The 23,229-nt window shown below is 61.2% G+C and overlaps 5 protein-coding genes across 5 annotated transcripts; all 5 read right to left on the bottom strand.

The window, feature by feature from the left end:
* Positions 1–75: 75 nt before the first annotated feature.
* Positions 76–5,088, bottom strand: PAN0_010c4151 (uncharacterized protein; the record flags this gene model as incomplete). The annotated part of the gene is made up of 1 exon (XM_014800605.1): positions 76–5,088. The coding sequence occupies one exon, from the start codon at positions 5,086–5,088 to the stop codon at positions 76–78; it is 5,013 nt and encodes a 1,670-aa protein (XP_014656091.1).
* A 1,912-nt stretch (positions 5,089–7,000) lies between these two features.
* Positions 7,001–8,294, bottom strand: PAN0_010c4150 (uncharacterized protein; the record flags this gene model as incomplete). Its single annotated transcript, XM_014800604.1, has 2 exons — positions 7,001–8,100; positions 8,261–8,294. The coding sequence occupies 2 exons, from the start codon at positions 8,292–8,294 to the stop codon at positions 7,001–7,003; spliced, it is 1,134 nt and encodes a 377-aa protein (XP_014656090.1).
* Positions 8,295–8,479: 185 nt separating this feature from the next.
* PAN0_010c4149 (kinase-like protein) lies at positions 8,480–12,115 on the bottom strand (the record flags this gene model as incomplete). The annotated part of the gene is made up of 1 exon (XM_014800603.1): positions 8,480–12,115. The coding sequence occupies one exon, from the start codon at positions 12,113–12,115 to the stop codon at positions 8,480–8,482; it is 3,636 nt and encodes a 1,211-aa protein (XP_014656089.1).
* Positions 12,116–13,563: 1,448 nt separating this feature from the next.
* Positions 13,564–17,901, bottom strand: PAN0_010c4148 (transcriptional enhancer factor TEF-1-like; the record flags this gene model as incomplete). The annotated part of the gene is made up of 2 exons (XM_014800602.1): positions 13,564–16,076; positions 16,632–17,901. 2 exons carry the CDS (start codon positions 17,899–17,901, stop codon positions 13,564–13,566), a joined length of 3,783 nt encoding a protein of 1,260 aa, XP_014656088.1.
* Positions 17,902–21,473: 3,572 nt separating this feature from the next.
* PAN0_010c4147 (uncharacterized protein) lies at positions 21,474–22,398 on the bottom strand (the record flags this gene model as incomplete). The annotated part of the gene is made up of 3 exons (XM_014800601.1): positions 21,474–21,578; positions 21,664–21,861; positions 22,321–22,398. 3 exons carry the CDS (start codon positions 22,396–22,398, stop codon positions 21,474–21,476), a joined length of 381 nt encoding a protein of 126 aa, XP_014656087.1.
* Positions 22,399–23,229: the final 831 nt, after the last annotated feature.

Genomic DNA, 23,229 nt, shown 5'->3' with positions numbered 1-23,229 from the left:
CGTCAAAAGAATCTCGGCATGAGCGTGACATTGCCTGTGCTGTGTGCTGGGAGTGAAGGCAAACTTGGACTCGGCTCAGAGGAAGCCAGACTCCTGCAGCAGACGCGCAATCTTCTCGTCCTCGCGCTCGCGCGGCTCGAGCGCCAGACTCTGCTCGTACAGGTCGTCTGCGGACCGGGCATCCACCAGGTTGGTCTCGATGTACTTTTCCAGCGCCGGCACCACCGCCAGGTTGTACGGCGTCGACTGGTGGATCGTGATCTCGCGGATCACCTCGGCCGTCTTCTGGCGCTTGCCAAAGTTGATCAGCTGGTCATTCTCCTTGAGTCGGTCGCGGTTGCCGTCTTCGATGAAAGTCAGGTCGCCCAGGTAGCGGCCCAGGAAGGGGACGCACGGCGGGTTGAGCTTGTGGATCATCTCGCGGTAGTTGGCCCAGTTGCGCGAGGCAGACATGAGGTTCTCGAGCGACTCAAACACCGCCACGTGCTTCTGCGAGACCGCGTCCCACGTGCGCCGCAGCCGGTGGATCGGCGCCGTCGAAAGCGCCGACACGATGGCCCACATGCCCGAAAAGTTGTTGAGCGCGCGACAGCGGTCGGCGATGCTGATAAACTGCTTGATGAGCGCCGCACGTTTCTTGAGGTCCTCCTGCTGCAGAATCGTCTCGGCCACCCATGCCGAGATGCGGTTGTGCGTATTGATGCTCTCCATGATGCCCTTGGCATGCACCTCGTTGCCCGGCTTGGTCCATTTGAGCCCCAGACACTCGGCGGGCTTCACCTTGTTGTACAGTCGGCTCTCCATGAGCGTGAGCTGGCGCGCCAGCTCCAGCGGATCAATCTCGAGGAACTTGATCTTCTTGAGGTTCTTGGGCAGGATCGGCGCTGGGGCCGACGTGGGCAGCACCATCTTGCGGATCATCTGCTCGCCCTCGCCCTGGCGTCGCTCGACGAGCCGCTGCAGGTGCTGCGAGGGCGCCTTCATCGAAGCAATCTCGCCCATTTCCTCGACCGCGAACCGGCGCACCTGGTCCAGGTACGGCTCGTCCTCTCCCTCGTAGAAGTGCATCTCGAGCCACATCTTGAGCACGTTGAACACACGCAGCCGGATCGGGACCTGCTTCTTCTCGGTCCAGAGCGCCAGTTCGTCCTCGTCCAGCCCGTCGGGCGGCAAGATGCGGAAGCGCTGCGCCAGCAGGTCGAGCAGCGTCTGCGTCGTGGTGAAGGAGCGGTACGTCATGAGGAACGTGTTGTTGAACGATGCGTCAAACGAGTTGTGCATCGTCAGCCGCGCCAGCAGCGCCTCGAGCGTCGCGCCCTTGACCGAGCCGTCCTGCGCGATCACAATGTCGTCGCCCATGTAGTCTGGCTCGAGGAACCACGGCACCTCGTCCTCCTTGCGACGCGCCAGCGTCGAACCTGTGTTGCCGGTGCCGGCGCTGTTCTCGCTGTCGTGGGTCAAGGTGTGCGTAAGCGGCGCGTCGTCGCCCAGCAGCCGACGCAGCTTGCCGCCGCCGGTGCGCACCGATTCGCTGTCCTCGTCGATGCTCTCGGCTGTCGATCCGTCCACCAAGGTGCCTCGACGGCTGAGGATACGGCTGGAAGCGTCGGTGTATGACTGCATCGAGCGCGTCGAGCCGCCGGTCGTGACGGAGGTGGATCTATTGCGGAAGCTGTTCGACATGCCGAATCGTGCGGGGGCCAAGCTGGTACTGGGCGAGTTGCCTGTCGAGCCTGTAGTGGCACGAGAGCCGGACCTGGCTCTCGGCCCGTTGGGAACGGCGATGCCGGGGCCCAGGTACATGAACTCGGACTCTTCCTCGGCGTCGGGGCCACCGTTGGCTGCGTAACGTGCCATTTCCTCCACCTCCTCGTGCAGGCCGTTGCTGGTGGTGTTGATCTTGTGAGAGAAGATACCGGTCGATGGCAGGCTGAAGCCCTCCTCGGAGCCGTGCACCGCCGCACGAGCGCCCAAGTACGGCGATGCGTCGCGCAGCTGCTCTTCAGCGACCTGAACGAGCTCCTCGAGCGTCTTGGATACAGTGGAAACCAGCCTGGTCAGCCTGCTTGCCTCTCGCTGCAGATGCGACGACGCACTTGAGGTCGTTGTCTCCTCGCCATGCTCCTGCACAGCGATGAACAGGGAGCAGGAAAGGTCGTAGGCGGTCTGCTTGAGAGTCACGAGGCGGCGCATCAGGCTGCGCGCCTTTTGCGCATTCGTCAAGTTCCGCGCCGAGATCGACGACGACTTGGCTTCGCCTGGACTGGGCCCATCGACGTCGAGAGCCGAGGCAAGGTCAATAGCTTCGACGAGCGCCTCGAAAGCACCGTACTGAGACAGGAGAGACAAGCCAGGTTGGACGGCTGCAGCCGGCTTTGCTGCGGCGACAATTGTGTCGTTCGTAGCTTCTAGCTGGGAGGAGAGCTGCTGGGCCTGCTTGACCACGTGCTGATCGAATCGCGTGTCCGGAATGCGCCGCAACGTGAGCATGCCGCGGACGACTGCGGACTCGGCTTCCCTGCGTTGGTCGAAAGGGTTGTGCTTGCGGGTGCCTTTGCCCTCTGCCTTGATCAAGGCGACTTCGAATTTGGACGGAAGCACAAAGCCGTTGCCGAGCCATGAGGCGGCCATGCCGCTGCCGAACGAGGTAGAGCCGATGCCGTTGAGCCCCAAGTCGCTCTCGAGGCTGCCCTCGACCCTGCGCAGCCAGCCGCGGCTCTGCGGAGCACTCAGGGCCGTGCTCCTGACCTTTTCTGCCTCGGAGCTGAGGCTCTGCAGCGTGCGCATGAGCTCGAGCGCATCTTCGCGAAGACGTTGTCGGCACTGATAGAGCTTGGAGAATACGTCGGCATCGAGGTCGGTCATGGTGCTCTCCATGCTCGAGGTGGGCGACGAGGCGAGTGTGACGGTGTGGTCGATGACCTGGCGCGAAGAAAGCACGAGCTTCGAGACGACGGCGTTGAGCTTGCGACCAACGGGGTGCAGGCTGCTCGGGATGGGGGCAAGCGAGTCCTTGGAATAAACGCCACAGCGTTGAAGTGCAGTAGAGGCACCCTTGCCGTGGGCAGAAGCGTGAGAAGCTTGCAGCACGCTTGAGAGAAGGTTCAGATCAATGTCCTTGTGCTCCAGAGGGAAGTCGGGCGCAAGCGCGGTGCGACTGTCTGCTTCGGCTGGGGAGGGCGAGACGAGCTTGGAGATGGCAGCGAGATCGCTGGTTGAGAGAGAGAGCGAACCGGTGGCGTACAGGACATCGCGGATGGCGGAAACCACGCTTGAGGTGGCATGCGCAAGCCTCGGAAGGTAGACGCCACTCTGCGGGCTCCAGAGAGGTCCATCGGACTCGGCGAGGCCATTCGTGCCGACCTGCTCGGTCGCAATGGCTGCGAGCTGTCTGATGACCTCGTTTGCGCGACGAACCAGGAGGCTGACGGGAGCTACCGGCGATGGCGCCATGGCTTTCTGAAGGTCATAGGCGGCCGACTCCTCCTGAGACAGGGTGTCGGGCGCTGCTTGTGGTTGGGACAGCGCGGGATGGTGCGCAAAAGCTGCTGCGCCGAGCGAGGCGTGTGCGCTGCGAGCTGCATCCGAAGCGGCCATCTTGGGCGGCTTGCCTGGCAGGCGTGGATTGAGATCGGCGTCCAAATCCGATTCGTCCGAGTCGAGGTTGAGTTCCGAGACCTCCTGCGCAAGGCTGCGCGATCCGCCTAGACTGGGTGCTGCTTTGGTGTGGTCATTGAGCGTTGATGCGGACGCCGGGGATCGCGCGGGCTGCGCTGGAGAGCGACTTCGCGGGGTGACGTTGGAAAGGATGGTGAGCTTGGTCTTGGCGTCCGTGTAGTTCCATCGGATCTCGGTGGTCTTCCGATGCACAAAGAAGAAGAACTTTTCGTCGTCGGTGAGGCGCACCTTCCAAGGCTTGGGCACGGTGATAGGATCGGGCATGCGATCTACCGCGTTGGAGGCGGGCGCGCGTACAGGGGCGCTGCCGTTCTGGAAGATGGCGGTGTGGCTGCTGTTGGTGCTGGAAGACGGCCGCGAATCGTTGGTGCGGAGCGAGGGAGTGCGACTGCCGTCCGGCGCGAGGTGTTGAGCATCTGCGGTGCTGCTTTGGCCGGAAGAGGATGAGCGAAGCATGGATGGTGGCTGGTTTGCGACTGCCGAGGATCCGGCGCCTGACTCTGGGCCGACGACGCCGAGCGTGGGGAGCTGGTTTGCCGCGGCTCCTGTGCGTGCTCCTCGGCTGCTGGAGGTGTTTTGAGCCCATGTGTCGGTGGCGTTGGAGCCAGTGGCGGCTCTGGGCCGAGCGCTGGCGGCAGCGGCAGCAGCAGCGAGAGAAGTAGACGCGCCCGCATTGACCTCTACGGGATTCGAGACGGAAGCAGCTCGGGCCCTGTCGCGCTCGAGAGCGAGGCGATGTTCGGACAAGGCAGCGAGCGAGGCAGAGGCTGAGGATTCCGGGGCGAGATGGTTGGGTGCCGACGGATTGCGATAGGGTGATGCGTCGGAGTGAGTCTCGGCCAGCTGGGGGCTGTTGTGATCGAAGACGCGTCGCGATGGATCGAGCATGGCGGCCTCTGCGAGCTGACTGAAGGCGTCGCTGCTGCCGATGCCGTCGCCCTTGATGAGCGCCTGGAGGCCATCGAAGCCGGAGCCGAAGCCGAGGCGGGCAAACGAGTCCGAGTCGGCGGAGGGCTGTGAGGAGAGGCCGAGGTGGAAATTGGATGTGAGCTGTGCGCGGGCAGCAAGCTCGACGGCGGCCTCGCGGTCCGAGATGGGCTCTACATAGTTGGAGGGGAACCAGCCGCGGACTTGATTGTGAAGCAGGCCATCCCACCAGCCGGATTCGAGCTGGGTGAGCACCTCGATGAGCGCGCCCTTTTGGAAGGAGAGCGAGCTGGCATCGTTGGACTCAAAGTCGTAGAGCGCGCGCACGAAGAACGAGGGCGGCTCATCCGAGTCGTCTGCGGTGCTCGGTGCGTGGTCGTCGGGCATGGTGTTGTAGGCGAGACGCGACTGCGCCAACGAGTGCGCGTGTGATGGATAGTGCAAATCGTTGACGTAGCTGGCGGCAGCCGATGCGGAGGTCATCCTGTCGCGGCCAGAGCTCTACGCGAGGGTCGGACTTGCCGAAGGCGATGGGACCGGGTGGTGGCGTGGGTGGTGATGGTGGATACTCGGCAGCAGATGTGGCGTTGCGATCGATGCAGCGGACGATGGCATGGATGCAGGGGCTGGTCTGCACGCAAGTCGTCGATTGTTTCGGTGTCGGAAGTGCCGGAAGGTGCGGCGGGCGGGCCGAGATGCAAGCGGATGTGCAGCGCCGTAGGGGAGGGATGGGATGCAAGGAGCGTGAACGAAGTCGTGACGAGGTGTGATGGAGGGTGGGTCGAAATGAGGCGCGTGTGGGGGGGAGGCGAGGAGAGAATCGAATTCAGCGATGCATGCTACGGCGGTCGAACGCGCGAAAGGGCGTCGGAGAGGCCGATGAGCCGATCAAAGGAGATGCGATGGAGGAAAATGGAGTGTCGAGATGAAGCACGGCGGAGTGATGGGTGGGGGGAGGAAACGATGCAGTGGACGCAAGAAAATCACGCCAATGGGATCAATCAGGGTCTCTATGATGGCGTGGGCAGCGCACCCGTTTGAGCAGTCAAAGGAAGGGTGGCCGAGCGAGCGAGTGCAGGGCTGCTGGGGGAATAAAGCTCTGCGCGACAGGCTGGCTGGGAGACGCAAGGCAGTTGCAGGCGGATGTGAGGGCTCAAAGGGAAAGAGGAAAGAGAGACAGAGAGGGAGTGCGGGTCGCAGTCGTGTGTGCTTGAGCGCGCGCGTGGATGTGCGTGTGCGTGCGTGTGTGCGCATGCGTGTGGTTGTCGAAGTCGTCTCGTGTGCTCGAGTGCCGTGGAACACCGGCTTCCAGCCAAAGTCGGACTGCGAAAAAAGGAAGAAGAAGAAAAAAAGTTCATGGCGTGGGGCGGCTCTGCGCACTCTCACCGGCCACGCCAAGGAACAACAGCGTGCAGCAGGGTACAGCATGCACATCGCGTCCAGAAGCTCGCTCGGTCGATGGGGCGAATCGTAGGCGCCACTTGTCCAGCCTCGTTGAGCTGTTGGATGCTGTATCCTTAAGTGCAGTTCATTCCCGCTCATTTTGATCAGTCCCTGTCGATACAGCAGTCTGCAATCACATGCCAGCGCTGGCTCCCGAACACTAACACCTACTTCGGAAGCGGAAGCGAGTGCGAATCGAGCCTTTATTTTTGGGCACTACTACTGTAGCTGAACGAAGAAGATTTGGTCTCGCTGCTGCGACTTTAGACGAGGCCAGCTATCATAAGGTGCACGCAAATTAGGTCCATCAGCATCGGTGTTGGGACGCAGACGACGTCGCCTTCGGATCGGCCGACAGTGGCACTTGCTCATGCACGCGTCTCTCTCGTTGGGGACGCTGCAAGATCCTCGGCCACGAGCGGGGGAGCCCCCGACTGTCCATGCTTTTGAGACAACGCGCGGATCTCGGTCCCTTGCGAACGGAACCTGATTCAGGAACCCAACTCTACTTGCAGACAAATCCCCGCCCAGATGCGTCTCTACGGTCCATTGTGTGCCTTCACCATCGCCGCTGTTGCGTGTTTGGCGGCAACGCAAACAATGATGCTGCAAGGAGCAAGTGCGGAGGCTTAAAGTGGAACCCATGCTGCCGTCGCGGGGAAGCTAGGACGGAGCTTGGAATAAATTGTGCGTGAGGCGAATCCTTGGAGCGACGGCACATGTTCCCGAACACGAGCCGCCGAAACGGCTCGCGAGCAGGCGCGTTCGGATGCACCCAACGCGCTGCGCTGCGTGGGAAGCGTCGGCGCTGAGCTCCAATCCAGACCGGACACACACCCCTCTCTCTCGAGCGCAGCTCCTCAAGGGCACACCTCATCGATCGAAATTGTCATTGCGTGCGCCGATGCTACTCCGCCCCCCATCGGGCAGTACAGACCATCTCTGCTCAGGTTCAAGCGTCATCGCCATCTTCGACGGTCGCTGTCTTGGTCGAGGGTGCAGCGGGCGTCTCAGCTTTTGCTTCCGTCGGCGCGGCCGCTGGCGTTTGATCGTTCTCCTTGTTCGCGTCCGCCGGCTGTTGCTGCTGCTGTTGAGCCTGTGCTTGTGCCTGCGCCTGCGCCTGCTCCTGGAGCGCGAGCAGCTGTGCGCGTGCCTCCATCAGCATCGCCGCCTGCTGTGGCGGCATGTTGGGCGGCAGTGGGCCCTGCATCAACGCTTGTAACTGCGCCGGGTGCAGCTGCATTCCGTTGGGCAGCGTCACCCTCGCATCCTGTCCCGATCCGGTCATAGGCAGGCTGATACCAGGGCCGTTCGGACCCGGGCCACCCTGAGGCGGCGCGGGCATCGGGCCTCCGGGTCCGCCGGGTCCGCCGGGGATCTCGATCTTGGTGCCGGGCGGCGTAATGAGTGGCGGCAGTTCGACGTTGGCTTTGGGTACCGGCTTTCCTTCGTCTTCGAGCTTCTTAACCTCGGCAGCACGCTGACGCTGAATTTCGTAGTAGATCTCCTTGTGCTTGAGGTGCGCAACCATTTCGCTCGCCGAGGGGAAGATGAGCTGACCCCATCCCTCGCGGAACGTGTTGGCCTCGGACACCACGTCGAGGATCTCGGCCTCGAGTTCCTTCTCCGCCAGCGTGAAGCGCGCCATGGTCTCATCGCCGATCGATCCCTTCTGCAGCAGGGTGCCCAGCGCCTGCTTGTCGTCGCGCATGCGCATGATCCTACGCACGTCCGTCATGGCGCGGTTGAGCAGCGCCGCTTTGAGCACCTCCTCCGGTGCGGGCGGGTCGGCCGCCACAAGCGTCTGGTAGATGTCGCGCGCCTCGTGTCCCTCTGGGAACCACGGCTGGTACGACTTGGCCAGGTTCAGTGCCGATCGCCGCCGGTAGATGCGCGAGAACACCAGCATCGACACCACCAACGTCGCCACGTACCCAATGGGCACAAAGATCGAGAGCGCCATCGTCTCCTTACGCTCAGCGGCTAGCGGGAACTTGAGGTTTGAGTGAGAAAGTCTGTGCTGTGGTCGAGCGCGAGCTTCGTACGGCTGCGCTGGGTAGGTTGGAGGTCAGACGCAAAGCGAGGGCTCCATTCCACCGGCTACCTCCAGCAACGGCGAAGGGTCCGTTCGCTTCGCTCCCCTTCATCTGCGTGCCACCGCGACGCTTCGCCAGCGCTTCTTCTTCTCGCCCGACAGCACTCGCCCACTTACACGTGTCCACCTCGCTGCGGAATGACGCCGACATTTTTTAACTTTCAGTATGTCTGGACACGTGCCCTAACAATTTGACTTTTTTTCTCAGCAGGGGCGCAAGCAGCAGTGCTGGCACGAGACTTTGATTGGTGAAATCGATACTCGACGACAAGCTGGCACAGCGTAGGAATACAGATGCGATTGCGAGCGACGACACAAAACGGTTCCAAGAAGCGACTAGACCTTGGACGGGTGCGAAGCGGCGGCGGCAGCGTCCTTCTTCATCTGGATCAGCGCCTCCAGCTCGGTGCAGACTTCGGTCATGCTCGGGCGGTTCTTGGGCGCGTGGTCCCACATGCGGTCGAGCAGATCCACGATCTCGCCTCCAAACTGGCGTCGAATGGCGCCCGTATACGGACGCTGCTTCTTCTGTCCGACGTCCTGATAGATCTGGTGCTCGTTCATGCCCTGGAACGGATACTTCTTCTCGGGCTGGTGCCACTGCAGCGCCTCCCAGAACGTCATGGCCGCGGACCACACGTCGACCTTTTCGTTGTAGTGCGGCTTGGGCACCCACAGCTCCACCGCCTGCCAGTTTACCGTGCCCACCAGCGAGCGCATCATGGAGCGCGACGTGTTCTTGACGCGCGCAAGTCCAAAGTCGTTGATCTTGGCCGTCTTGCGCCGCGTGATCAGCACGTTGGTCGACTTGCAGTCGCGGTGGATGATCGCCGGCGTGCGCGTGTGCAGATACTCGAGCCCGCGTGCCGTCTCGAGCAGAATACGAAACACCTCGGCATCGCACGGCGCCTCGACGTTGCGGATGTAGTCAAACAGGTCGCCGTTCGAGCAGAGCTCGCTCACGATCATGCACGGCACATGACGCGGATCTTCGGGGATGCTGACGCCGATGAAGCGCACAATGTTCTCGTGCCGCAGATCGCGGAGCAGGCTCAGCTCCTTGATGTCCATCTCCGTCAGCTGGTCACGAATGTCGGCGATGGCCACCTTGTTGACGCGCGTCTTCGAGATGCGATACTTGCCCACATAAACGTCCTTGAAGCCGCCAGAGCCGATCTTTTCGAGCTTCTCCAGCTTCGAGGGCGCGATCTCCTTGTCCGTCAGGTTGAGGCTCTCGAGATCAAGCCCGTTGAGCTCGTCGACTCCGTCGCCCGCCTGCGGCGCTTGCGCTTCTTCGTTGTTCGAAGTGAGCGGCGGCGTCGGCAGCTTGTCAGACGAGGTGTTGCCCTTGTCACGCCCACGCAGCAGAAGAGGTTTGTCGCTGTCCGTAGCAGCAGGACGTGCGTGACGGCCGGCTCGGCCGTTGCGTCGACGCGTGGGCGTTCGTTGCCCCGCCTTGGCAGCTTCGTCATCGGCAGTGGCAGTGGCGGTCGAGACGTTGGAGCGAATCGCGTCGGCTCCCCCGACGATCGTCTCCGTGGATGCATTTGGCCGAAGCGAGCTGCCCTCGTCATCCGAGCCTGAGCCGTCTTCCCCTGCGGCCTCAAGCGCGGTGAGTTGATGCCACTCCAGCAGCTTGGTGATGAGATTTGCCTTCTTGTCGTCCGCACCGATGTCGATCTCGCGATGGTTGCACAGTTGCTCAAGCGCCGCCTTGCGCAGACGCGAGAGCGCCGCAAAGGAAGGCTCCACCATGGCGTTTTCGCAATCTTCCGAGTCGCCGTTCTGCGGCGCTTCATCCTCTGGGGATTCGGTCCGAGCGCTTCTTGCACGTGCCGGAGCGGTCGTGGTTTCGGGGGCGCTTTCCATGTCCACATCGTCCATGCGCTCGGACTCGGGGTCTTTGGCATCCGTACCTCCCACTGCTGATCCCGAGACCAATCGAAGCTTGCCGTTACGCAATTTGCGGAACTTGGTCGGAGTGGGAGCATCGTCGTCTGAGGTGGCCATATCAGCATCGCTGTGCACCTGCTCCACATCGGGCTCGGACGGCGGCTCCATCGAGACACTGCGGCTGCGCGGCTGGTGCGATGTCAAACTCGATTCGGACCCTGCCGTCGACCGCCTGGTCCGCGAGGCCTTGCGAGTGCCTCGCTGGATGCCCAGTGCTCGACTGGAAGCATTTGGATCCTCCACGGGTGATGGTTCAGTCTGCAAAGAAGCGTCGACGGCTTCGCTGTCCGTCGAATCGCCCTCCATCCACTCGTCGTCCTGCTGTTCGCCGATGGTGACGGACGGAGAAATGTGGAACTGGACAGCTTTCTGGCCGCATCGAGGTCGCCTGCCGCCAAGCTTGGGTGTGGCCATGGGATCGAAGGCTGCAGCGCCCCCATCAGCCGCCTCGAGGCCGCGCGACGCCTTCTTGCGCCTGGAGGGCATACCAAGCGTCATTCGAGCGGTACGGGAGCGTGTCCTTACGGGCGACGATGCCACAAAGACGTTTGGCTTGTATCGATGGACGAAGGGTGAGTGAGAGTTCTGCGAGGCGCGCGAGCTCCTCCCGCCAAAGATGGAGGAGGAAGCGGAGGCCGAAAGCAGATCCGAGCCCAGGCGGCGACTATTTGCACGCCGTACGTCCGTCTTATTGCGTAGCTGACGCCGCGGTGCCTGGTTCGCCTTGGAGGGCTCCATCTCGTCAAAAGTAGCCGAATCCATGCGGCGCAACGCATTGTCTGCTTCGATCCGACCTTGCCTGTATCGAGGCATGTGTCGACGAGGGATGCGCATGCGGCTGGGTTCGGCCTCCGTCTCTTCGCCGCCTGCCTCGTTCGAGGCGTCGCTGTCGCTGGAATCGTCGGAGTCGTCTGGAGATGCCGAATGCAAAGTGGATTGAGATCGATGCGAGGTCGGATGCGAATCGGCCAGGAATTTTTCGTTATCCCCGCCGTCATGTCTCGAGAAGCGGTGGGATGCTTGACGACTTGGACGCTGGCGTTGCACCGCGGCGAAATTCCGCTCCTTGCCGGTCTGTGAACGATCGAGACGCGAGCGACTGGTGATGATCTGATTCACGAGATCGTGCTTGGTGAGGAGCTCGAGCTGGTCGTCGGTGGGGTCCGTATCCCAGGCGCCAGCGATCTGAGAGAGTTGGATAAGCTCGTCCCTGCGCAGTCGGTGGAGCTGCCAAGTGGGTGCGGATTCGACGAGACGGACGTGCTCGGCTTCTTCGTCGTCCATGTCGTCGGGGCCGTCTGAGCTGTGATCCGAGTCGAGCACGGCGGTGGAGCTGGCAACGCGACGCTGGCGCGGCTGTGGAGGCGCATTGTCTGCGCTACCAGCGGTGCGGCTGCTGCTTTGCCTGCTCATCGATGCCGACAGCGATCGACTGGATCGGTCGGCAGCATTAGGACGGCGATCTTCGAGCGTCATGCCGTCAAGTGTGCGATGGAGCGAGCTGCGACTTGAGCGTCGCGTCTGGATGCCGGGGCGTTGTTGGGCTGGCTCAAGATGATCCTCGGATCGCAGCACAGGTGCGCGCGAAGAGGTAGGGGAGACTGATGCGACGGAAGACCATTCAGACAGCTCGCTGGCAGAAGAGGAAGGCTTGTCGCGAGGAAGGTGAGGCGAAGTGACGATGTTGAGCTTGGCGTCGTTCCTCCTGCGACGTGCTAGCGAGGAGCTTCGACCGAGGGCCGGGGAAGTGGCATATGGGTGATCCTGCTGATCCTTGTGGGTCGATCTTGTCTTCGCGGCATTCTCTGCGGACGAGTTGCTAGCCAACCGGGTGCGGGCGCCCTTCTTGCGCTTGAGACCTGCACGGACCCTTTGAGAGATCATGGTGGCAGGCGAGCAGGCGACAACCGGAAGCTGGACAAAGCAAGAGGTCTGTTGCGCCAGAGAGGACGAGTGTGGCAGGAAGTGGTTCAGAGGAACCGGTGACAGAGCCGAGCGCGGACGACTCGTATGTGCCATGACGAGGGCCGGAAGAGTCGCTGGATAAAGTGCCAAGTGCCGAACGGAAGTTCAGCGGCTGACACGAGGCGATGAAAGTTGGGCGAGACGAACTAGAGGAACGCTATACTGAAGGTGCAATGCGGCTATTGACGGAGGTTCGATGTGGCCATGCTGGACAGAGAAGCGACAATGGCTGATTCACACCTTCCGCGGCGAGTGACGATCCGTGCCGTAGCGATGAGAAAGGACAAGGTGGCCGTCTCTATGCGGCGCCGATACGTTGAGCGTGCAAAGTGATCACTGGAGGTTGCCGAGCAGATTGGCGCTCGATTGCATATGGACAAAGATGAAGAAGTTGAATGACGAGCAAATGGTAACCGGCGAGAGTTGGGTGCTGTTGCGAATGTGACGAGGCGAGACGAGGTGGACGAACGGGAACAGAGAAGAGACGAGGCAGAAGCGATGCAGGGGACGGAATGATGTTGGAGTTGCGACGAGACGATGCGATACGAGACAGTGATGGAGAGTTGCGAGCTGCGAGTGGGTCGTTGGTGATGGTGGTGTTGGTTGCGGAAGGCAACGTCGCCTGTATTTGCCGGGCTGCGCCTTCTCTGCACGCTGCAGCCTGGCTTGCGGGGGTGATGAACAACACCCACCGGCTGCCTGACCAGTCATCGCCGAAAGTTGACTCGGCTGCCTCCCTGCCCTCCGCGGGAGTGGAGCGTCTGCAGAACCGCATTCCATCCTCTCAATTGGCCAAAAAACATGAAAAAATGACACTGCGCTGTGGAGTTGGTTTGCTTGAAATAAACATGCATTTTTGGCTGAGAAAAAGTCTGCAGCTGCACAGCACGACATCTGTTTTTGGCGCGCGTCGGCAATTTTGGCCGAAATTCATTCTGTGGGCCCGTCCGTGCAGAGAGGTTGGTGCAGCTCGCGTTGAACTCAGCTCCACCAAGCCACTGTTCTCGCCCGAATCGGTCGCGCTTTGCATGTCTCCATCGCGTTGGGGAGCGCGACGCGTAAAGTGCCGTTGCCAAAATGTTAGGCCTTCTTCAAGCTGGAGGCTGCCAGCGGGTCACAATCCTCACAGCCACGCTCGTGCTCTGCAGGCCAAGACACAACGGACAAGCTCGGGCCGAGTAAGAGACTGAATAACGGAGAATGCGATGGTAGAGATACAGAATTGGCGCTTCGGAGCCAGGCGGGTCGAGGCAAGGAACTAGAGGAGGCAGGGAACTAAGCAGTCACGAAGCGTGCAGGATAAGCAAGATACGAGAGACCCATAACCAGAAAGAGCGGGAAGACAGAACAGGTTGCTGCCAATGGCCACCGAGGACGAGACCAGGCTCAGTCCCAAGGCCAGCTGGCAGCTCTTTTGCAGATAGCGGCCCCAGAATGCAGGAAAGGTGAGAAGGAAGAGAGATAGAGAGAGAGAAAGAGAGTTCTTGTTGACGGGAGGTGGCTCAGGCGCTAAAGTCCTGGCCCTCGACGCCGATCGAGGCAAGCAGGCCGTTGAGGTATTCCTGCGTGCTGGCATCGTTGCTCAGGTCGCCGTCGTTGAGCATCTGCTCGAAGCTGTTGTTGCTCGAGTCCAGGCCGGACATGTGGCCGCCCATCTTGCCCATCGTGTCGAAGCCGGCGGGCGAGAGCAGCGCCAGGCCGTTGTTGCCCATGCTGCCAGGCACCATGAGCCCGAGCGCCGAGTCGGTGTGCCCCGCAGCCGTCGCCACGGCCATGCCGGTGCTGGCCATCGACACGTTGACGTCCGATGGGTTGAAGCTCATGTCGAGCGGCGAGTGCAGCGCGCCACCGAGAGGGTTCGCCTGGCTGGCCCAGTGCCTCTCGAGTCGCTCCTTCTGCATGCGTGCGTCGTCGCCCGTGTTGAGCGGCGGTGGCTCGCACAGCGACGCGCCCATTTGCGGGAACGGCGTGATGGGCGTGTGCACCGCCCTCTGCTGAATCATCCCCCATGCCGCCGGCGTCGGGCTCGCAGCAGGCGACGGCTGAGGGTGCGGGCTGAGCATCGCTCCACTCGCACTCCTCTGCGGGTTCAGATACGCGGGCGCCGGCGGAATCGACACCATCAGGTTGGGCTTGGTCATCGACAGTCCGCGCTTGCGCAGCAGCGTAGGCGCCTGCAGGTTTGTCTCGGAGCTACCCTGGCCCGCTTCGGCCTTGAAGCCAAAGCTAGGCTGCGGAGAGGGCTGCGTCTGGATCAGCGACGGGGGCGGGTGGGCGTGCGCATAGCCACGCGGCGCAGCTCCGCCGTTGAGCATGTTGAGCTGAGGCTGCGGCTGGTGCGCCAGCGGATGGCCGTTGGGGAAGGCTGCCGTCATGGGAGACAGACCGTGCGGCGCCATGTGCAACTGGGCGCCTGCCTGGTTCAGAGGCGAGGCCACCAGCGGAGCCGTTCGACCCATCGGCGAAGCGCCGGAGCCGACCGTCAAGAGCGAGACGGTGGGCGTACCCGGAGTGGTGCCGAGCGACTCGACGCACTCGAGATCCCATGCGATCACCAACACAACATCGCCCACCTTGCTACCAGGGCTCAGGCTCGAGCTAGCGTCGTTGAGCAGTGTAGCGTCGCGGTTGGCGCCAGCGGCAGCAGCCGAGCTCTTGTCCTCGCTCGCCACCACCAGCTCCTGGATGATGGTGACGCCCGACACAGCCATGCCGAGAGCAGCTCGCTCGCTCGGCTCCTTGCCGAACGACTGCAGTCCATCGCGACCGCTGTAGACGTTGACAGGGTGATTGCGGCTCAAGAAGTCGGCCCAGAAGTCCGTGGCGAACGGAGCCTGGTGGCACCAGCGATGGCGCAGGTTGCTGTTGGACTGGTTGTTGACATCCAGTGGCGTGCGAGGCGAAGCGGGACCACTCGACGTGCCCGAGATGGGACTGAGCGAGGCGATGCTGCCGTCGCTCTCGCGTCGCTGGCTGTTCTTGCCCTTGGTCGGGGTCGAGGTCATGGCATCCTCGAACGAGGGTGCCTCGTTGGTTGCTGTCTCGCTCGACGCCTTGGCAGCCTCATCGTTGGCTGCAGCGCCGGCACCCACCGTGCTGGTGGCGGCAACCTCGACGCCATTCCTGCCCGAGATCTTGCGCGGAGCGTCGAGGGGCTCGACGAGCGACAGAACGCGCTTGCCGTGCGAGTACACAGTGGTGACCGAGGTGAGTCGCAAGTCTTGCGCCGACGTCAGCGAGAGCTGGGTGCTGAAGTGGTCGTAGCGCGGCATCATGACGTCGTGGCGCGGCACCGAAAGCGGCACGTGCACGTGGAGGAACTGGCACGGCATGCGATGGTACATCTCGGCGAGACGAGGGAAACGGAAGTGACCCACGCGCACCGAGTCGAGCGTCATCTGGGGCAACGACGACTGGTTGTTGGCGTAGGTGGTCATCGAGTTCCTGTCGAGGTTGGTGTAGACGTGCTTCTCGTCGCCAGACGAGCAGTGCACCCACATGGAGAAGCTCGCGGGCAGGATCGGGCACGGCGTGTTGCCGCTCGTGTCCTTAACTCCAGTCTGCTGCGGGAAGTGAAGGTTGTTCAAGCCCGAGGTGATGGAGTGCGTCGCCGACATGGGTGGCGCACCGGGCGAGAGAGGGCTGGCAAGGCCTTGGCCACCCGTGAGGCCTGGGGTATATGGGGAGAGCAGGCCACCGGCATTGTCCATAGACATGAGCGGGTAGGCGCTCCCAAGGCCACCGTAGCCGTAGCCAGCAAGCGTCTGTGCATACATCATGCCACCGGCAGGGATGTAAAAGTCCTCCTCGGTGGTGGGCTCGGCGATGAGCTGCTGGAATTCGGGATCACCCTTGCGGATGTTCTTGAGCACCTGGATGTGACTCGAGACCTGCTTGCGCGTGCGCACCTTGTTGGTCTTGCGCTCGATGTAGTCGGCGATGAGCTCGTTACGACCGCACGGCTTGCCATGCACCAGCACCTTTCGGCGACCGAGCTTGGGAATCAGTCGGAGAGCTAGAGGATGTCACGGATCGTCCACGTCAAGTCGCGAGCCAGCGCAACAAGGGAGACGAGGGAAGAAAGCAAAGGAGAGAGGATGCGATGCGATGCGAAGACGGAGAAGGGTGGTGGTRGTCGAGGGGCAAGATCGAGACGGCAAGCGAAGAAAGGCAAGGGTAGGAAGGGGTCAGCATTCCGTTTCGGACTTGACTTTGAGCATCCAAATTGCCATGAAGCAGTCCTCGCTGCATCTAGATGCAGCACAGGCAGACAGAAGCAGCTTTGCTCGAACAGCGCCCAGGCCGGCTCGGGGATGGAGGTCCTCGGCGTATGACGAGAACGCAAACCGACCCCGCATGCTCAATACAAGAAAGGCCGAGCCGGGCTCATGTCGCCAGCTGCAACCGCGAATTTCGGAGATTGAAATTTCGCCGAGACGCGTCTGGCAGCTTTTGAGCGCCAGGCCCGAGCTTCTGCCCATCCAACAGTGCCACCGCCGAGCGCGGAGGAGCATGCTCTCGAAGATTTCACAGGACAGCGAACGAGGCGCAGATAGAGACTTGTACATACCTTCCCAGAAAGCCACTTCGACGTCATCGGGCCAAACGTCCTGGTTCTTACCATTCGGCGTCGCGCTGCCCGAGTTGCCTGCGGCGTTGGCGCCAGCCTTGACCGCCTTGTCGTCGGTGGCCTTGCGGCTGAGCGACGACTGCGACTGGGCGCGTTGCATGGCGTCGGAAGCGGCACGTGGTGGTGCGCTCTTGGGTGGCTGCTCTCCGCCGAAGGAGGAGGGGAGCGTAAGGTTGGCGGTCAGGTTGGCGATGTGGGAAGCACGGTCCATGGCGGTGAGCGAAAGACGTCGCACGCGGCACGGCGAGGCGCTCGACTGCACCGACGACGGCGTCTCGAATCCACCTCCAACACTGGACCCTACCGAGAACTGCGGGTGCTGCTGGTAGGCGTACATGTTTGGTGGGGTCTGCTGAGGCAAGAAGCGGTGCTCGTTGGCAAGCTGCTCGACGCGACGTTCGGGTGTCGCATCGACCTCGGAGGTACGGCGACGCTTTGCATCCTCGTTGAAGGTTGCAGCGGCCGCTGCCGAGGCATGATCAGTGTTGTTGGACATGCTTACGGTCAAGCGGGGCGGAGACATGAGGAAGCCAGCTCCCGATGTACTGTGTGCCTCTGCGTTGAAAGCCATATCCATGCCCTGAGAAGCAGCATCGGTGTATGCCATAGATCCATAAGCGTCCACCGAGATGCTCATACTCCTTGCACCAGAGACAGCACCCGCCATGGGACCAAAGCCCGTCAGGGACGAGCTGGAGTCGCTGGAGGGCATGAGCGTCTGGATGCTGTGACGACGGCCGGAGTTGGATTCAGCGCGCACGTGGAGCATCGAGCCGAAGCCACCCGCCGGTTGGGACGTGTTGGGGCGCTTGCCCAAGAACGAGTAGTCGCCGTTTTCCAGCGTTTGTTGGATGTCGGCGTTCATGCTATCGAAGTCGAGCGCTGCGGCGAGGGATTGGGCGTCGCCGCTCATATCAGCGTCAATGAGACCGGGTGCGTTGTGAGCGAATACCAGGCTGGCGTTCTCGCTTGCGTCGACACCTGCGTGTGCGTCTTCGCGCTTAGTAGCAGAGACGAAGGCAGCGTTTGCCGCGCTGATGGAAGCGTTGTGAAGCTGGAGACGGTCGTTGACGTCGTGTGCCTTGTGGGGCATACCGTTATCCGGAGTGTAAAGGTGCGAAGAAGACGACAGGGTCGATTCAGAGTAGGCTGGCGAAGGGAAGAGATTCTGCGTGTCTCCTGAGGGAGAGCTCGTTTGGGCAGTGAACATGTGAGCTGTGGCCCCTTGGAGCCGGTAGGTGATTAGCAAGGAAGTTGACCGTCACGCGAGCGAGACGTTCGGGTTTTGATAGATGGATCAGAGAGAGAGGGATTGGGAGCAAGTCGAGTCCTAGCTGGTGTGGAGCAGATGCGACAACGTCAGAGTCTGTCTGGACCCGAGAAGCAGAACGAGAGCTCTAAAATGGGAAAGCGAGGCGGAATCGGTGGAAAAGACTGTGGGTGGCGCGTCGGATAGCGTCGCTGGGTGGATAGAGGAGGGGAGGCGAGGTCGAAGCCGGAGCGATCTGGAAGGGGATACAGATATGGCGGGCAGACGTTGTCTAGCAACGAGTCTTTAAGGACCGGACTGCAGTTGGGGACCAGTGGAAACCGAAAGAGGGCGAGAGGAGTGGGATAGGGTCGATGCTAGAGACGAGGGGATACTAGTGAGAAGTAGAAAGGGAGGCGGTCAAGGGGGGGATCGACGACAAGCATAAGCCCTTTTAAGGTGGAATGAAGCGCGACAGCACGTAGAAAGTCTGGAAGGGCCGTACTAACGAAGCGCTGGCCCCAAGGTGGATCGGCACTTACTGTTAAACAAAGTATGATGGTGATTGTGGGCGTTTGCCGACTTGTCGCTGCTTCCCGCTGCGAGGGTAGCAAAGAGAAAGCGAAGCGAGAGTAATGCAAGCTGAGCTGAACTGGATCCGTGGCTACAGCTGACGGGTGCCAGGAAATCGACGACTTGCAAGCGGGACAGGGCGCTGCAGGGGTGTGGTGCAACCAAGAGAGAGCGCAAGGGGTTCTTGATGCAAGTGAGCGGGAACGCGGATCGAAGGAAGTGGTTGCGGGCGGCACTGATGAGCTGCTTTTGGTGGTGCCAGGTGGACCAGGGGGCGGATCGAGGCGGGCTGCTGCGCGATGGCTGCGGCTTGCAGGGGGGAGGAACGGATGGGAGAAGGGCCATAAGGCGAGAAATGCGGGGTGCAAGGGGTCACGTCAATGAATGCCACTCGCTTTGCAGGACGCCAGCCCTTTGGAAGCCTTGTCTCGTCCAGAAAGCCTGCTATGCGCGAAAGATCGACAAATGAAACCACAAAGCCACGGATCCGATCGGTGCGGGGGTGGCCTTCCAGTCATCCTCCTGTGCCATCTCCTGTTGCGATTCACAGTATGGGGACCCTTGGCGACGAGTGGCCTCGACACGACAATGCGGCAGCATCTTGCTCGAGACAGAGAGCCAATCGACGCACAGGCCTATTCTGGAAGCCTCACTCCGGAAAGTGTGACAGGGAGGCTCTGTTGCGTGCGTCTGCAGGCAGGGAACCGGAGTCCTTGGCGTCTGACTGATTTGTCTCGTCGGCTCGTCCATGACAGGACAAGAGGCGACGGAGCTAGGCGAGAGCAGCGCTTTTCATGGCCGGCGGACACGATTTGCAACGGCTACAAGGGAGGAAGGGCGGATGCAGCTCGATGGACGTGGGCCAGTGAGGGGCAGACAGGGTCCAGGAGGAGCATCTGCGCGTGGCGGCATCGATGCAAGACTGATGCATCGACAGACGCCAGGGGTCTGGCGTGGGCACGAACCGCATCAGGGCGCCGGTGTGGTAAAGGGGGGCGGAATGAAACAAATAATAAAATAATAAATAATAATAAAGGGAATGCGAGGTTGGCAGGCAGACACCGTCACCACGATTCGCCGGAGCTGGTCAACATGCCGTATCTGCGGCGAAGCGAATAGGCTGCCAGCCATCGAGCGCGGCAGAATTTGGACGTAGCCGCCCGAGCAGAGTGAGTCGCAAGGCCACCTTTGTTTCGGGGTCCGTACGATCAATTCGCAAGGCGAAGAAGCGTACGTCTGCGAAAGGCATCGGGTCAAAGGTCGCAGGAGAAACAACGTGATGCGAATGAGGCAAGACAATCACATCCGCACGGGCTTCACCCCTTCAGCCGATCAGGCTTGCAGCGCCGAGAGGACAGCGCGAGCCGAACACGCGGCTACTAGTGTGGCGAGCTGCCATCGCATCGCCGGTCTGTGGGTGACTGGTCATTTATGCAAAGAGCTCGTGCAACCGGACGCCAGTCTGAGCGGCGAATACTGTAGCTTCCCAAGGCGTGCAGAAACGACAGATCACAAGGCAGTGCTGCAGGACCTATTGGCGCCGGCATCTTTGACTGCGTCGATCTTTGGTCGTGCAGCGCTGTCTAAAATAACGCTGCAAACAAGGTCGAATCGAACTCCGTCTTCGACACTGCAGCAGCCGGTCCGTCAGCAAAAAGCAACAGCCGCTTGACCAAGCAGTTCGGTCTACTACCCCGAAAGCGCCTGCCATCATCAGATGCGCTGAAGCTCAAGCTGGTGAACTTGAGCGGCAGATGGTCTAACCAGGCAAGAAGAGCGGGAAAGGCAAGCGAGTACGCAAGGCGATAGGTTGTGCAACTCGACCCTCTGGCTAGTCACCGTTGCTGCATTGGTGCTCTCGACAGCACGCAACGGCAAGGGCGGCACAGTTCAAGGAGCGCAATGGTGCAGAGCCGCTGCCGTGATGCTGAAGCGTTGCCTTCGCCTATGAGGGCCACGACGCAAGGGGCGCGAGAAATCCAACGCGAAGGGATTTTCCGCCCAGTCGCTATGAGACCAACACTTTTCGAAGGCGGCTGCTGTGCCACTTTTGAAATGGGCGTTTTTAGCTCCGCCCGTGTCGCGTCTGCACCTTTGCCCCCCTCTCTTGGCGACGTGACAGCGCGTTTGCACTCCGCATCGCTCTCCTGCCTCTGCACTGGTACAAGTTCTGAAGGCGCTGCCATGCTGAGGAAGCGGAGGCCGAGGCGAACGATCACTCGAGATTCAAGCGTGAGCCTGAACGGCGATCATCAGAAGGCGAGAATGGCAAGGCGTCGACAGTGTTGCAAAGCTGGGCGAGGAGGCTGCATCGAACGCGCCCAAATTCATCAGACCCTTGCATATGCGTGCAGGCATGTGGGATTGGCGCATGATTCAGGCAGGGCATCGCAACAGTCCCGTCCGCTGTCGCCACATCCGCCACAAAGGGCTGGCTTGCGAGATCAAGTGACGCTCATCGGCGGTGTGCAGAACCCGATATGAAGGGCCCAACCTTCATCTCCGTCTGCTCCTGCCGAGCTCGCATGCGTGCCAGCCCTTGCTTGCCTCTCTCCCGCGCCGCTCCGCATCAGCTTCGGTGCGACGACTGTAGCCGCCAGCTGTGCCTGAAGTCCCAATGGTCTGATGCAGCTCCATGTTGCCGATGGTATGCCGCTGCACGTCTGCCCCTTTGCTGGAGTCAGCTGGGCCAATTGCCGACCTCTTTGTCCTGTGCTGATCGGAGTGCCAAACCTCATCCGCGGTTGCGCTCCTCGGCAGCAGCCATTCTGTGTCCACTCCGTCATCCAGCGCTTTGCATGAGACCAACACTCTGAACGTCGTGGCTTCACAAGTGTTGCTCTCGAGAGCGACACGACTCTCACGCGCAGGCTCCCCATGTGCGCGTGACATCGGAACGCTTCTTGTACTGCCAGTTGCCCCTGTCGCTGGATCTGGAAAATGCAGGCCGCTGTCCTCGCTTATCCCATGGCTCCTTGCCTATCGGGATCAGATGAACTCGAAATGCACCATCGAAGGCGAACTTTATCTTCTTCGATCGATGCCGAGAAACCGAAGCCCCAACACTGGACACATCGATGCAGAAGCCCTGCGAGACAGCTCAACGAGAGGCGGTGGCGTGACTGCCGAGGTGAAACGATCAACACTTACCTTGGATGCTGCCGTCGATGGATTCGAGTACGGCGGGCCAGCTTTAGGGATGAAGTTCTGGTCGGTGAAATCCGATTGAGATCGCCGATCGAGGTCGATGCGCACTCGAGCGATGCCTTCCGATGCTAGCAGAATCGGCCTTGGATGCAGGTACCGGGTGGATTCAGGGGGAGGGCGGTCTCTCCTGGCTGAATCGAGCTGCAATGATCAGGGTGAAAGGCGTGGTGCTATGGCGGAGAGTGATGATGGAGAAGATGAGGAAGGAAGCGAGATGCGTACAAGCAAGGGGCAAAAATCCTGGCTTCCTCAGCTTAGCCCGTCAATGTTTGTGGCGACATCAAACGCAAGGAGGCTAGGAGCGGCACGGCACGGAACGGCACGGCACTGTCAGGAGAAGCCTGTGTAACTCCAGAGATTCATCCGGCCAAGGCAAAGGGTGCATCTGCCGACAGATGTCAAACTAGTCCAGTATCGGCGGAACCGCTTGACATCAGAGGGTCGTGCGATCAGCGGGCAAGGCAGCACCTACAGTAAGCGTGGGCAGATCATACGAGATTGTCGATCTTCGCTCACTGTGGGCTCAGGGCCGCGTTTAGCTATCGAGGTCCATCAAGGTGCCTCAGCGCACGGACGCCAGGCCAGCGTCATTCGTCCCACATCGATCATTGTGGTGAGCTTTAGCGCAAGGTCGAAGCCTTGGCACCGAAGCGGTGTAGTATAGTGACCTGCTTCCATTCCAGGCAGGCTCTGGAAGCCTCGACCTCGCTTTAGAGGAGGGGTTGCCGTGCCCTCCAGGCTTACGGTGGTCCGTGATCGTGAAGACAAGACAGATGCACATGTGTCCACCGAAGCGAGTCGCACATCTGCAGTCTAGGTCCAAATCTGTAGTGGCTGGCCCTGTATGAGCTGCAGGCTTGTAATGCCGTACAGTACTTTGGTCTGAGCAACGGGGGACAGGTCCGTAGCGTACCCCTGCTTCGCCAGGGAAGGGAGGTGGCAAGGGTCAGACCTGCGGATTCACGATGCCACGGGACACTTGGCACATGTGTCAGGCGCTCCGCCGATGTTGGCGCTACAAGACTTCTTGCAGACAAGGGCAAGTTCGTTGCTGCTGGAGCGGCGTAGCTCGCTGCCATACAGAAGCGTCCAGGCGAGCAGCTGATGCGAGCTTGCACTGTGATTGAGCCGCCCGGAAAATGTCCGCGACGTCGAGAGCCGCGCTCGCGTGCACCACGTCAGAGAGGGCCGCGTTTTGACAGATCCGACTCTGTTTTCGGGTGGCCGCTACATGCCTCGCTCCCGCACAACTCAGACACCGCTGTCTCGCCAAGCGCAGTACCGCAGAAGGCCATGCGGCCACGACGCAAGCATCGGGGTGGCTCTTTCTGAATCTAGCGCGCTCATCTGGCCCACTTTGTTCTACTTTCCTTGCTCCCGTGGGAGATCCTTTGGTTGCAGAGTCCTTTTCTCGACAGCTTCCACCACTTGTCAGTCCGGCTCTTGTGTCGCTTGAAGTGGACCACGACGCGAGATGTGCGATTTTGTATTGCCGAACCCGCCCCACGT

This window comes from Moesziomyces antarcticus (genome assembly GCF_000747765.1).
Source record: "Moesziomyces antarcticus DNA, scaffold: scaffold_v10010, strain JCM 10317, whole genome shotgun sequence".
NCBI lineage: Eukaryota > Fungi > Basidiomycota > Ustilaginomycetes > Ustilaginales > Ustilaginaceae > Moesziomyces > Moesziomyces antarcticus.
The sequence above is the reverse complement of the archived record's forward strand: the minus strand, read 5'-3'. Positions and strand labels throughout refer to the sequence as shown.